Raw genomic sequence first — 11,289 nt, 5'->3', positions numbered from 1 at the left:
AGCTGTCACACTCGAACTGAGCTAAGACCGAGCTATGGCCAGCTACCATATACTGCGTCCAGCTTCTTTACACATAAAACAACTCCCTTAGGTACTTAGTCATTCAGCCAACCATCCCCACTGACTTAAGTAACCCTTAAGAAGTCTTCAAACAGCTAAGGACATGCATTTGTCCCTTCCCGGCTCATGCTTCGTTCAACATCCTTTAGCTTATCAGCTTATGATACCAAGTCCAGCTCATGGACTAACAATGTCAAGTCCTCTCATGGACTAGTAATGCCCATCAGATCCTAAGTCAATCAACCAACCACCCCACATGACTCAGAACTGATGAGTCTTCATACATACCTAGCCGGCCATGGAACTATGTCCCAATGGAGCCGATCAGCCTTTCTCTTACAACCGGTGCATCCTCAGATCAATCAGAGCAGACACCTTGATCCATCATCCATGGATCAGGTCGTCCATCCTTGCCCAAGATCAGATCACACACGGGCTTCCTTAAATAAACACACCAAGCTCAATACTCATGGTCTCCACCACCTAGTATTGGCCTCTCAGGTGCCTTTCTGGCCACTTTCAAAGTGCTCCAAAAACTAATTAAAATTCATGTAAATTCATGATAAATCTCAACTAAGAGATTCCCATAATCAGAATTCAATGAATCGACCCGGATCATATGGATCCTGACCATGAACAGCCCGGCTAAGGCCATGGGCATCATTCCTGAACCGGCCAAGGCCATGGGCATCATTCCTGAACCGGCCAAGGCCATGGTTCAGTGCCATCAAGTCTGATCCAACAGACGACACCATGTAAACATAGTTTACATCACAATATATGGTCTTCAAGGGGAGTGCCATACTTGGCCTCAACAGCACCACAAGAGACATAAACAGGAACAAGGAAGTAATCATAAAGTATTACCTTATACATGATCCTTCTAGATCTTGTGCCTTCCCTTATCATGGACGACCATGCTCCTCCAGAGCACGCCTCCATCATTGTCTTATCACATACCTCCAGTATTGATAAGATCTATTCAAGGGTCGCACCAAATTCCCATCCATGGAACTTCCATGAAACCAGTTTCTACACTGCATCCGCCTTCAAGGCTGTTCATGCCATTGAGAGTAGAGTCCGGCCTTCTCCCTTCCTCCTGACCATTTGCGTGTGTTCCCAGGACATAGAGGAAGCCTAGGACGTGATCATCCATGATCAATCACCATCAAAGGGTCGTTCTCAACTCCCCTTGTGATTGCCCACAAAACTGCCTCTTTGCTGCCTTCACACCACTCTTGATCTTGGATGGAGCAATCCGACTCTCTCTCTCTCTTTTTCTCTGGTTTTCTTTGTGTTTCAGGGTGTAGAAGGAAGCCCTGGCGTACCTGCAAAGGCACGGACTTGCCTTCCTTATATAGAGAAGGGATGGTTACTTTTTAACCATTGCATCCCTTCGGTATCATTTCTGGCCATTGATTTAATCAATGGATCAGATCACACCCATTCGCCTATGGCAGTTACCAGACGTCCCTTACAGGCCTAACTGCTCCTATACACGTCACACACAAGCCCATGCTGGTTGCCCAAGCCCCTGGTCCGATCCCAAGTGTCCACCGGCCCATAGCCATCATTGACCAACCAACCGGCCCGGTAACTGCCCAGAACTGACACACTGGTCAGAGCTTCCAATACTCCATCCAGCTGACCCAGCTGAGAGAGCTAGTAGTCCAGCTAGCTGAGCTGTCCAAACTTGATGTGAGCTACACTGAGCTTGTCCGAGCTTCGCCCAACTGACCGAGCTTCATTCTCGCATCGTCTATTTGTCTCATCACTTGTCCAGCTTGCTCTCTTCATCTTATTCAATCTTACTAAGTCCCTTGGTCTATTTACAGACCTAGACTTAGTTTTCTCATGATCCATCCTGATCATTCACTTCATTACAGCTTGTTCACGATCAATTCCCATGATCTGAACCAAAGCAGTCCCGTTTCTGTTGAAACGTCTATGTCCCATGTCAAATTCCAGGAACGGGGACATGACATAACAAGTCGCTGTTAATGTTATTCACAAAGCAAAGTTTAGTGCTTTTTGATTTTTGATTAAAAAAGTATTTTTTGATTTGATTTCTTTTGGTTCTGTATCATTTGTTAGATTGTTTGTAATTGTTGTGTTGATTAGGACGACTATTGCCATTGAAATGTGAGGAGAGAAGTGAAGATATTGAAAACTTTGTCTGGTCATGATAATCTCCTCATTTCTATGATGCATATAAGGATCATGATGATGTCTACATTGTGATGGAGCAAGCTCTCTTTTAGCTCATACTTCCTTGGAGAGTCTTAAATAAGTGGTTTGTTGTTTTAGGCTAGGCTATGTGAAGAAGGTTTTGGAGATATCTAGCAATAGAGCAATAACAACAGTTGTAAGAAAAGATTTAGAGCCAAATTCTCTAATGAGAAACTTAAGAGCCAATCTTCATGCTAATAATATCTTTTATGTTTTCAGGTTCTGAGCCAACATTACAGATGAAGCTTGAGCCATGTTAAGGTGTTCTATTCTGTTTTTATCCCTATCTATATATCTCTTTTTATTTGGATGCATTATCGACTCTTTATTTACGTTTTTTTCAGGTGATCCAGTGGGCAAAATAGGGAGAATAACCACACGCTCTTTGTTTAAGAGTTGTGTTGACCACATAATGATGTCTCCACTTTTTTTAAAAAAACCGATTAGTCTCCACTCTGATTGATAATTTTTCCATGCTTAAATAATATAAAAGAATGTGTCACTGATATACATAAGATAGTTATGCAGATTTTCTAGAGTGCAGTTTGAAACTGATTGAACATCCAACGTAAATGGTTTAACTTCAAAAGGGTCAATCTTGAGAGAAGAAATTTCCTAGACTATTAAAAGAGTAAAAAAAGATTTGATTGAGTTACATTTGTTAAATCAAAATCAGTAAACAAAAAAAAAGGTTATATCAGATCAAGTAAAGTACAAACCCATGACCTGGGTTTCAAAATAGCGCTTGCGCTCAATGGTGATGTGCTTTGTGCCTTGCGCGGATGTCTTAGAAAAGACATTAGGTTTGTATACAATACGGAAGAGAGATTAACATAATAAACATGAAAACAACACGAAGCTTTAGAGAGAGATTAACATAATAAACATGCCCACAACATAGCAAGAGTTAATTACTTTATTAAGAAATGACCAATGCTTTTTTGGTGAAAGACCAAAGTTTTTTTTTGGGTTATTCAGTGATTAAAGCTACGATATGCAATATTTTTTTTTGTTAAAAGTTAAATCACAGAACATAAAATAAAAATACAAACAATTTGAATCATCTGTAGTTAGACTAAACCTCTAGCAAAATAATAATTTTCTATTAAACTTTTAATAAATAAATAAATTTATGGTTTTTCAAATAAATATTCAAATAAATTGATAAATTGTTTTAATAAAAAAACATGAAAATTAATTTAATTTAAGTTGAAAATAAGTTAAACATTTTAAATATATTTATATTATTTGTTCATTTGTTAACCCGTCCGTAGGGCGGACCTACCCTAGTTAAAAATAAAACATTGCATTAACAAACTCTATGTTTTTTCTGAGAAAAATGCTTGACACCGATCAATCAGCTAGGTATGTCATATACGTAAATAAATCCATTTTCTTTCTCATTTTAGCAGCTGTGTCTATAGTTGACGCGTAGTCGTTGAATTAAATGTAGTTAGGATGCTGGCATTTTATCATTTTTAGCTCAATAGATGTGAAATAAAAGTCACATAACATAAATAGAATCATTCTATCTCAGTTCCTCAAATCAAAATGTAAAAATGTATTCGGCTCTCATTGACTTCTACGTATACACGTAAAAGAAAACACGTCGAGTAAAGGTGGAAAGAATATTAAACTTTGCCTAATTACCTTTCTAAAAAGTCATAATTATTCCATAATACTTTTTGAAAAGTGCTTACATCATAATCATAAAAAAAAAACTCTTATTTATTGGCCTTGCATTGAAAACATACTTTCTATTTTCGGAAACAAAAATACTTTAGCATTAGTTTTAAAAACATTAAATGTAATCTTTGTCACGCGGATGATGAAAAATCTTTGGGAAAAGAAAACAAATGTACGACGTCAGATGTCAGTCCAATAATCCGCGGGACCCCCGCATTATTACGCTTTTACCCCTACTCTCCAGCCGTTGGATCATAAAAGCCCATCATCTTAAATACACAACGCGAGCCCACAACGACCACAGAGGAACATTTATTCCTTGTACAGACGGAGACTACGGTCAAACGAAAGTCAACAAATCCAACGGCTGAGATTAGAGCTTAAGTGGTCCCCACGAGAATCTAAAACGGCAAAAACGGGGAAACGCTTTTCCCTCCACGCGCCTCCGTTGGTTAGCCATTTGTAAGCCAACCCCGTTCACCGTTTTAATCTCTCTCTCTCTCTCTCTCTCTCTCTATCTCTACACACTCTACTTTCTCTCTATATAGTAGAGTGTGTTCGTCACTTTCACTCTCTCTCTTCTCTCACCGACCTTCTCGAGAACCCTAGAGAGAAAAAGACTCAAACTTTGGAAGATCCAACGGCGGAATTTTTCAAGAATCGTCGTCGGGAGTGGTTTCTCCGGTATGGGTTTTGAGCTTACTTCACTCTCTCGCTGTAAAGTTTCGTTCTTTCTTTAAAAATGTGGGGACTTTTTGACAGGATGATACACTATGGATGATGATCTCTGGGGTCCGCCACTTGGTACTGTTTTTAATTTTATACTGTTTGTTTTGTTTGGCTTGTGACTTGTTTTTTACTTTTTGGTTGTGGTTAGTTGTGAAAGACGATGCCTTTCGTAAGCCTCCTCTTCGTGGTTGTGAGTTTTGGTTTGATTTCAGAACAGGTTCGAGCTTGAATGGTTGTGTCTTTGTTTAATTATTGTTTTAAGATTCTGTATCAACCGCTGAGAATTTAATTGTTTTGTTAGATGTGCTTGAAGAAAGTTTCCAGATGGAGAGATACTGTGAGATAGTGTGGGCGATACTGAACGAGAAGAAGCAAGCTGCTGAGATTGTTGAACTTGAAAAGGATGTGGCTTCCTCTGGGAGCGGTGGTGATATAGGAGGAGGCTCTTCTGATTCGGTAAGAGGCTAATTCGATTTGATCTTTGTCTGAAAATGTCAAAAGTTTTTGTCTAATTTTTATATAGTGTACTTTGTTATGTGTGTGTTACAGGACAAGACCTTAAGTGCTACTATTCCTGATGCTGACACAAGCTCTTCAAAATCTTCTCTTGACGAAGATGAGAACACGTCTAGTATCAGTGATGCTCTAACTACCGAGACCAAAGATTCCACTGAAGCAATTGACCCGGAAACAAGCTTAAAGCCTCAGGAGACTGAACCACATGACCTTATAACAGTTGAGGTATGTAACGATTTTCTGAATACTTTGTCATGAGTCCATGGGACTTTTGTAGTGAAATGATGTGTGGTGGTCATTAATGATGGACAGGTTGGAGAAGATGGGGACACCTCTTCTAGCCCTGTGTTGGGGAACAAGATTGTGGAAGCTGAGGAACATTCTTGTTCATCCTTTGTTACTCACCAAGCCCCTGAGAACAAATCTCCATCTGCTATAAGCCAAGAGAACAATGAAAGTTCCACTTTGACGCCATTGGTTGAGACCAGAGAGAAGGCAAATGCTACAAACGAAGATGGAGAAATACTGAAGGATCAAAGGGATAGCTTGCAAGAAATCGAAACTGCTTCTGAGCCTTTCACCACAGAGTCTCTCTTAGAAATGTGTGATGAACCTGAGAAAAGCAAAAGACTAATCCCTGCGACCGTTGTTGTTAAGGAAGAGCCGATCATGAACATGCTTACTGAGGCAAGGATCAAGGCAGAGGAGAGCTTGAATCCTCCTCCTGGGTCAGCAGTCCTAATCAAGAAGAGAAAGAGACCTACTTCTAACACAAGCTTGATCAGAAACACTAAGCAGAAAGGTCCAAGTGTTCCTCTACCGCTTTCAGCTTCAACGCTTGATTTGATAGACAGAATCAGACAAAGAGGAGGTGGTGGGAAGAAGACCATCATGGGTGGAGAAGAAGAACCAGCGATCTTAATAAGCGAGTTGCACGACAAGACAGGGAAGGAGCTGAGAAGCATAGCGAAGGAGCTGAAAGTAACACGTTACTACAAGATGAAGAAAGAAGATCTGCTTCAACACTCTATCATGCAGCTAAAACTGAAGCCTAACCAATTGCAAGGAAAGCCATAACAGGTCTCCTCTGGTATAGTTAACATTAGAGCTTACAGATGAATGAATCCTTCTTCTCTTTGTGTTTCTTGGATTCAATGGTATTAACCAATCAATCATTAGCTTGTATAAATCTAAAGTAGAAATGCTTATTGGGATATATATATGAAGTTTATATTTTCTTAGTATAATCTTTTAGTATCTTGTGATGAGTATCTTGCAGAGTGTCTTCAAAATTAAGACATGATTCAACAGGGGCTTCAGGGTGCAATATGCTTAAGCTAGACTGACTAAGCAATTGATAAATCTCTTTTGCAATGAGAGTATTTGAAATCTGATTTCGAGAATTTTTTTGAGCTTTTTGTTGATTGTGTGCTTATATGTAAAGCTAAAAGAATGAGTTTTTTACTTGTTGAAAAGCTAACAAACAGATTCTTCTAAATGTAATTTTTCTTTTTAACAATCTACTTCCTGCTATGGTGACAAATGCAATGACAATTTATAGGCTTCATGGATATCATATAGACTACTCCCTCCGTTTTCTATTTCATATCAAGTGTCATTGCAGAATAATTTTTTTTTGTTTCAAAATAAATACTTTAGAATTTCAATAAAAAATATATTAATTTTATTTTTAATTTATTTTTCCAATTGTTTGAAATATGATTAAATATATAGATAACGATGTTTCATAATAAGTATCATTTTAACATTTTTTCTTGTTACAAAAAAGTGTCACTTTACAATTTCAATGCAAATTAAACTTATTTTCAGCTGAAAATTAATTGAAAACTATATTGATTTTATAAATAATTTTATTTATCTCAAATACTATTGGTCAGTGAAGTATAATTAATAACAACTTACATATATTTCCGCCACTTTCTTGATATGTGTGAAAAATGTTAAAATGACATTTATTTAGAAACGGAGAGTACAAAGTTAAATATATATTTTTTAATATATGTGCACAAATCTACGATAACATTTAAAAGGAAAAGGAAAAGGAAGGAGTATAAAATTTGTTGTTTCCCAAAAAAAAAAGAAAAAGAATTTCACTCTCTTAGCTGCCTAGCTGAAGCCGTTACAAGGGGAACACTTGCCTCTTTACACTACTGTGTTGCGTTTTTTTGGCTTTAGAGAAGTTGGATGGAAGATACTTGTGACGACACCCTTTGGAAAACTCTCTGACCAGGCGCTAGAATCGCCAGAGGATCGTACTTATATTTCCTCTTTGCAAACGTTTCCCATCTGTTTCCAAAGTGTGATCTCCACTCTTTTTGAGTTTCATAGAGAGGCAAATACTGCTTCACATCCAAGTTAGCTTCTGCACAGAAGCTAAGAACTCTTTGGTTTTGTCTCAAAAGGTACTCCAAATCATTTGCCCCTGAGGGTTTTGGGATTGCAGAGGGGAGAAAGGCCACCAGGTAGAAGATATCTTCGTTTGGAGTGATCAAAGACGTATGTTTGTTCCATCTGCAACACACACACACACACACACAGAGTGTTAGTTAGCTTTGTTTTTTTTTTTTTCAGAATCACTTGCAAGTGGTTTTGCTCACTTACTTAGATTGATTGACTGGATAAATAAGGATAGGTCCGTTGTGGTTGCTAGTCACAATGCTGTTGAAAACTTTTGTAGCAAAGTCAGATATGCTGCTTTTGGGAATCAGGAGATTCAGCCAGGGATGTGGAACCTCCCATAAACCCTTAGCTCTCAGTTTGATCTCAGCAATGTGCACGCGGTCTAAAAACTCGATATATGGTACTTCAGATGAGAACAAAGTGGATGGAATATAGCTCAACTCTGAAAGTACCTTCTCAGTTTCCTGCAAGAGCAACCATTTACTGCTATGTTAATCTAGGGAGTATAGTGACTGCTTACAAGTTAAAGTCTGATTCTCACCTGATTCATGGAGTTTGCTTCTTTTGAGTTGAAATATTTCACTACTTCTAGGCAATACAGAGTTTTACCATCTGACTTGAACTGGTTTGCCTCCGTGGAGTCGTTGGGAGTGAATGATGATCTCCAGTTGTTGAGGATGTCTGTTCTATTGATGATCACAAATCCTTCCACGTAGTCGAAAGCATTCTCCTTTGAAATCAGATGTTCTTGGTCCCTTGAAAATGCAGAGAAGTCTGAGTAGAGTGCCCTGATCCATTTAACCTATTTAACAATCATTTCACTGTATTAGAAAACTGGTGCTTAGAATCATATTGTGTATACTCTTGACTGACTTATTTACATATTCCTTTAACCATGTTCTAGGCCTGGGGTTATTAACCAAACCTGCCGAACCGAACCAAAATGTTCGGTTTTCGGTTCAGTTTGGTTAGGAAGTTCGGGTTAGTTTGGCAATAAAAAAAATTGTTTTCTGTGTGGTTTGGAAATTGCTTATTTAGTTTTTCTAAAAAAAAAAAAAATCAAACTATATCAAAATTCTAAACTGAAAAAACCGAACTTAACCAAATTTTAATCGATTTAAACCAAAATTTAACCGAATTTGAAAACATCCGTTAAGTTTGGTATAAATTTTTGAAAACGAACAAACTTTTTTTTGGTTCAGTTCGGTGGGATTTTAGCCAAACCAAACTAACCAAATTCCGAACTAACCGACCCAAAAAAAACTAGAGCTAACCGAACCTGAATGCCTAATGCTCAAGATGGAACTTTACCATAAGCGGTGCTGGTCCAAGAGAGATCCTTGCCCGGGTGATTATCCCAAACTGTCCAAGCCCACCAAGAACACTCTGGAAAAGTTCAGAGTTTCGCTTCTCAGAACAGGTCACTACTTCTCCTTTCCCTGATACAATATGTGAAAAAATATTGTTTTATCTTTTTTTTTTGTAACACAAAAAATATATTGTGCATCTGTTGTTCTGTTTAGTATAATTTTTTTCATTGTTACAAGTTACAAGTATGCGTTGCATGTTTGCATATTGTTTATCTAGTGTTTTACCTGTGACAATCTCTAACTGATAAACGTTGTTGATTTGAGGTCCATGCTTAAACGCTTGACCACTGATTCCAGCGTTTGATAGAGTACCTCCAACAGTTAAATGAAGATAGTCTGTCCAAGACTTTGGTGAAAGACCGTATTTTAAAGTCTCACGTAGAATATTAATCCATAACTCACCACCTGAGACATCTACATAAGGTTGTTTCCCTTTGTAAATCTTGATATCATGACTTCGAAGCGACTCCATGTTGATGACAACACCTTGATGAGCTAGAGCTTGTCCTTGAAGAGAGTGGCCATGGCCTCTGGCTGCTACTGTAAGATTTGATGTGGAGCGTACTATATGCCTCATCACTGTTGAAATATCAGAAACTGACTTTGGATGGAGAATCGCCAGAGGTGGTAAGTGGTATCTATTGCCAAAGTCCTTGGACGCATTGTGGACGTCATGGAAGGTGATGTAACCTTCCAAGTCGAGAGAATCTAATGAGGAAAGAGTATCTGAAGGAGGTAAATCTATTGGGGTACTAAGAGAAGGATTGGAACAAAGATTGGTTCTACCTGGTATACAGCTTAGAACCAAGATCATGAAGATTCTGAGGAAAGTCTTGTTGTTTCTTCTATGGAACCGTAAGGATGAGGTTAAACCCATTTTTACTTTTCTTGAAAGAAACTGAAAATACTGAGAGGTGGGATGATAAGGTAGAAGTAGAGGTAGAAGGTTTAGAGCACTCTCAGGAAATAAACAGAGGAAGAGAAGAGAATTTAAAGGAAATGTCTTGGGCATATGCTTGTGTTCACTATATAGCTGTATTGCCATTACTTTTTTTCTTGCTGTTAATTAATACATCCATTTCAAAAGAAAAAAGATTTTTTTTTGTTCCACAAAGTTGATTTTCTAGATTGTTAAGGAATTTTTAGTGGTTGAAATTAAAATTTGTGTAATAGTAAAAAGGGTACACTAATTGAGAATATTTAAACAGATTAAATATTATTTGTTAATAGTTATTAAAAATATATAATAAAAAATAATAATTAATATAGTTGTAAATATTTATTGCATTTTTAATATGTATGAATACTTTCTTTTTTTTTTACGTCAAAAGACCATTCTATTAATGTATGAATACTTAAAAATTCATTTCTCCGAGGGAGTATATCTTTCTGATGTTTTTACCTAGCTTTGAATATTTTATTGGATGGAAGTTATTATAAAGGTTTTCTTTTTTATTATAAAGGTTTTCTAACTCCTATTTCCTAACCTTTTTATATATGTCAGGTCAATAATTCACATCACCATTCTCACCCTGCCAAGATTTTCTGCAAAGGTGAAAACATTTGTTTTACTGCATGTGTTTTCTTCTTGGGTCTCATGGTACAGTAGGGCCCCTACTTGGGCTCATGGTACTTGAGCTCAGTTTCAGGGAAGAGAATCTTGGCCAACACCCTCTACACTCAGTCTATTGACCTCATTGGATCATCCTTATTGGACCATTTTGCATCAGTTTATCTTGTCAGGTCTTGCAGTATTTGAGTTTGACTATTAAGCTTGGAATTAAGTTACCCCTTAGGACCAAAACATCAACACTGGCTACTATTCCTTGCAGGATGGATGCAGAGCTGTCTGAAACATATAATGTAACCAAATATTTACTTATTCCAGATTCTTTGGAGAAAATAAGCTTTGAGCGATGCTATTCATGTGCATCTTCTCTTGCCATAGGTGCCAACATGAAATATTGAAGTGGGCATATAATCGGACAGCTCAAAGAGAGAAAAATTGAAAAAAATCAATGCCACTGTGGTACTTGCAATAAAGATATGTGTATGTATAGTGTTGACTGTTGTGTCTTCTAATCATATACGTCATGTTCTTTTTGTTGTGTGATGGAAAGATGTAGGGGGCCTTGCATACACAGTTGGAAGCAAAGGCTGAAGAAGATTGTTATGTGGGCAGTCGAGTGACAGTTTGAACAAATGAGGCACCGCCAATAAATAAATAAGTTGATTATGTTGCTCATTTGAGCAGGAGTGTTGTACACTGATAGGTTCA

At 37.7% G+C, this 11,289-nt stretch overlaps 2 protein-coding genes across 2 annotated transcripts; one reads left to right on the top strand and one right to left on the bottom strand.

Annotated features, from left to right (window-relative positions):
* Positions 1 to 4,211: 4,211 nt before the first annotated feature.
* BNAC04G47750D lies at positions 4,212 to 6,477 on the top strand. The gene is made up of 6 exons (XM_013833192.3): positions 4,212 to 4,659; positions 4,738 to 4,779; positions 4,853 to 4,921; positions 5,006 to 5,160; positions 5,254 to 5,445; positions 5,533 to 6,477. Exons 2-6 carry the CDS (start codon positions 4,749 to 4,751, stop codon positions 6,295 to 6,297), a joined length of 1,212 nt encoding a protein of 403 aa, XP_013688646.1. The 5' UTR covers positions 4,212 to 4,659; positions 4,738 to 4,748; the 3' UTR covers positions 6,298 to 6,477.
* A 193-nt stretch (positions 6,478 to 6,670) lies between these two features.
* Positions 6,671 to 10,266, bottom strand: LOC106395144 (cytokinin dehydrogenase 1). Its single transcript, XM_013835662.3, has 5 exons — positions 9,237 to 10,266; positions 8,953 to 9,080; positions 8,183 to 8,443; positions 7,843 to 8,105; positions 6,671 to 7,752 (listed from the first exon to the last, which is right to left on the bottom strand). Exons 1-5 carry the CDS (start codon positions 10,054 to 10,056, stop codon positions 7,413 to 7,415), a joined length of 1,812 nt encoding a protein of 603 aa, XP_013691116.2. The 5' UTR covers positions 10,057 to 10,266; the 3' UTR covers positions 6,671 to 7,412.
* Positions 10,267 to 11,289: the final 1,023 nt, after the last annotated feature.

This window comes from Brassica napus, chromosome C4 (assembly GCF_020379485.1).
Source record: "Brassica napus cultivar Da-Ae chromosome C4, Da-Ae, whole genome shotgun sequence".
Classification (NCBI taxonomy): domain Eukaryota; kingdom Viridiplantae; phylum Streptophyta; class Magnoliopsida; order Brassicales; family Brassicaceae; genus Brassica; species Brassica napus.
The sequence above is the reverse complement of the archived record's forward strand: the minus strand, read 5'-3'. Positions and strand labels throughout refer to the sequence as shown.

Bases quoted from the DNA above. Each gene is read 5' to 3' on its own strand.
- BNAC04G47750D (XM_013833192.3), top strand. From the start codon at position 4,749: ATGGATGATGATCTCTGGGGTCCGCCACTTG. The intron at 5,161-5,253 runs GTAAGAGGCTAA...TGTGTGTTACAG, and splicing joins GAGGAGGCTCTTCTGATTCG to GACAAGACCTTAAGTGCTAC. The intron at 5,446-5,532 runs GTATGTAACGAT...AATGATGGACAG, and splicing joins ATGACCTTATAACAGTTGAG to GTTGGAGAAGATGGGGACAC.
- LOC106395144 (XM_013835662.3), bottom strand. From the start codon at position 10,056: ATGGCAATACAGCTATATAGTGAACACAAGCATATGCCCAAGACATTT. The intron at 9,081-9,236 runs GTAAAACACTAG...ATATTGTATCAG, and splicing joins TCAGTTAGAGATTGTCACAG to GGAAAGGAGAAGTAGTGACC. The intron at 7,753-7,842 runs GTAAGTGAGCAA...TGTGTGTTGCAG, and splicing joins TATCCAGTCAATCAATCTAA to ATGGAACAAACATACGTCTT.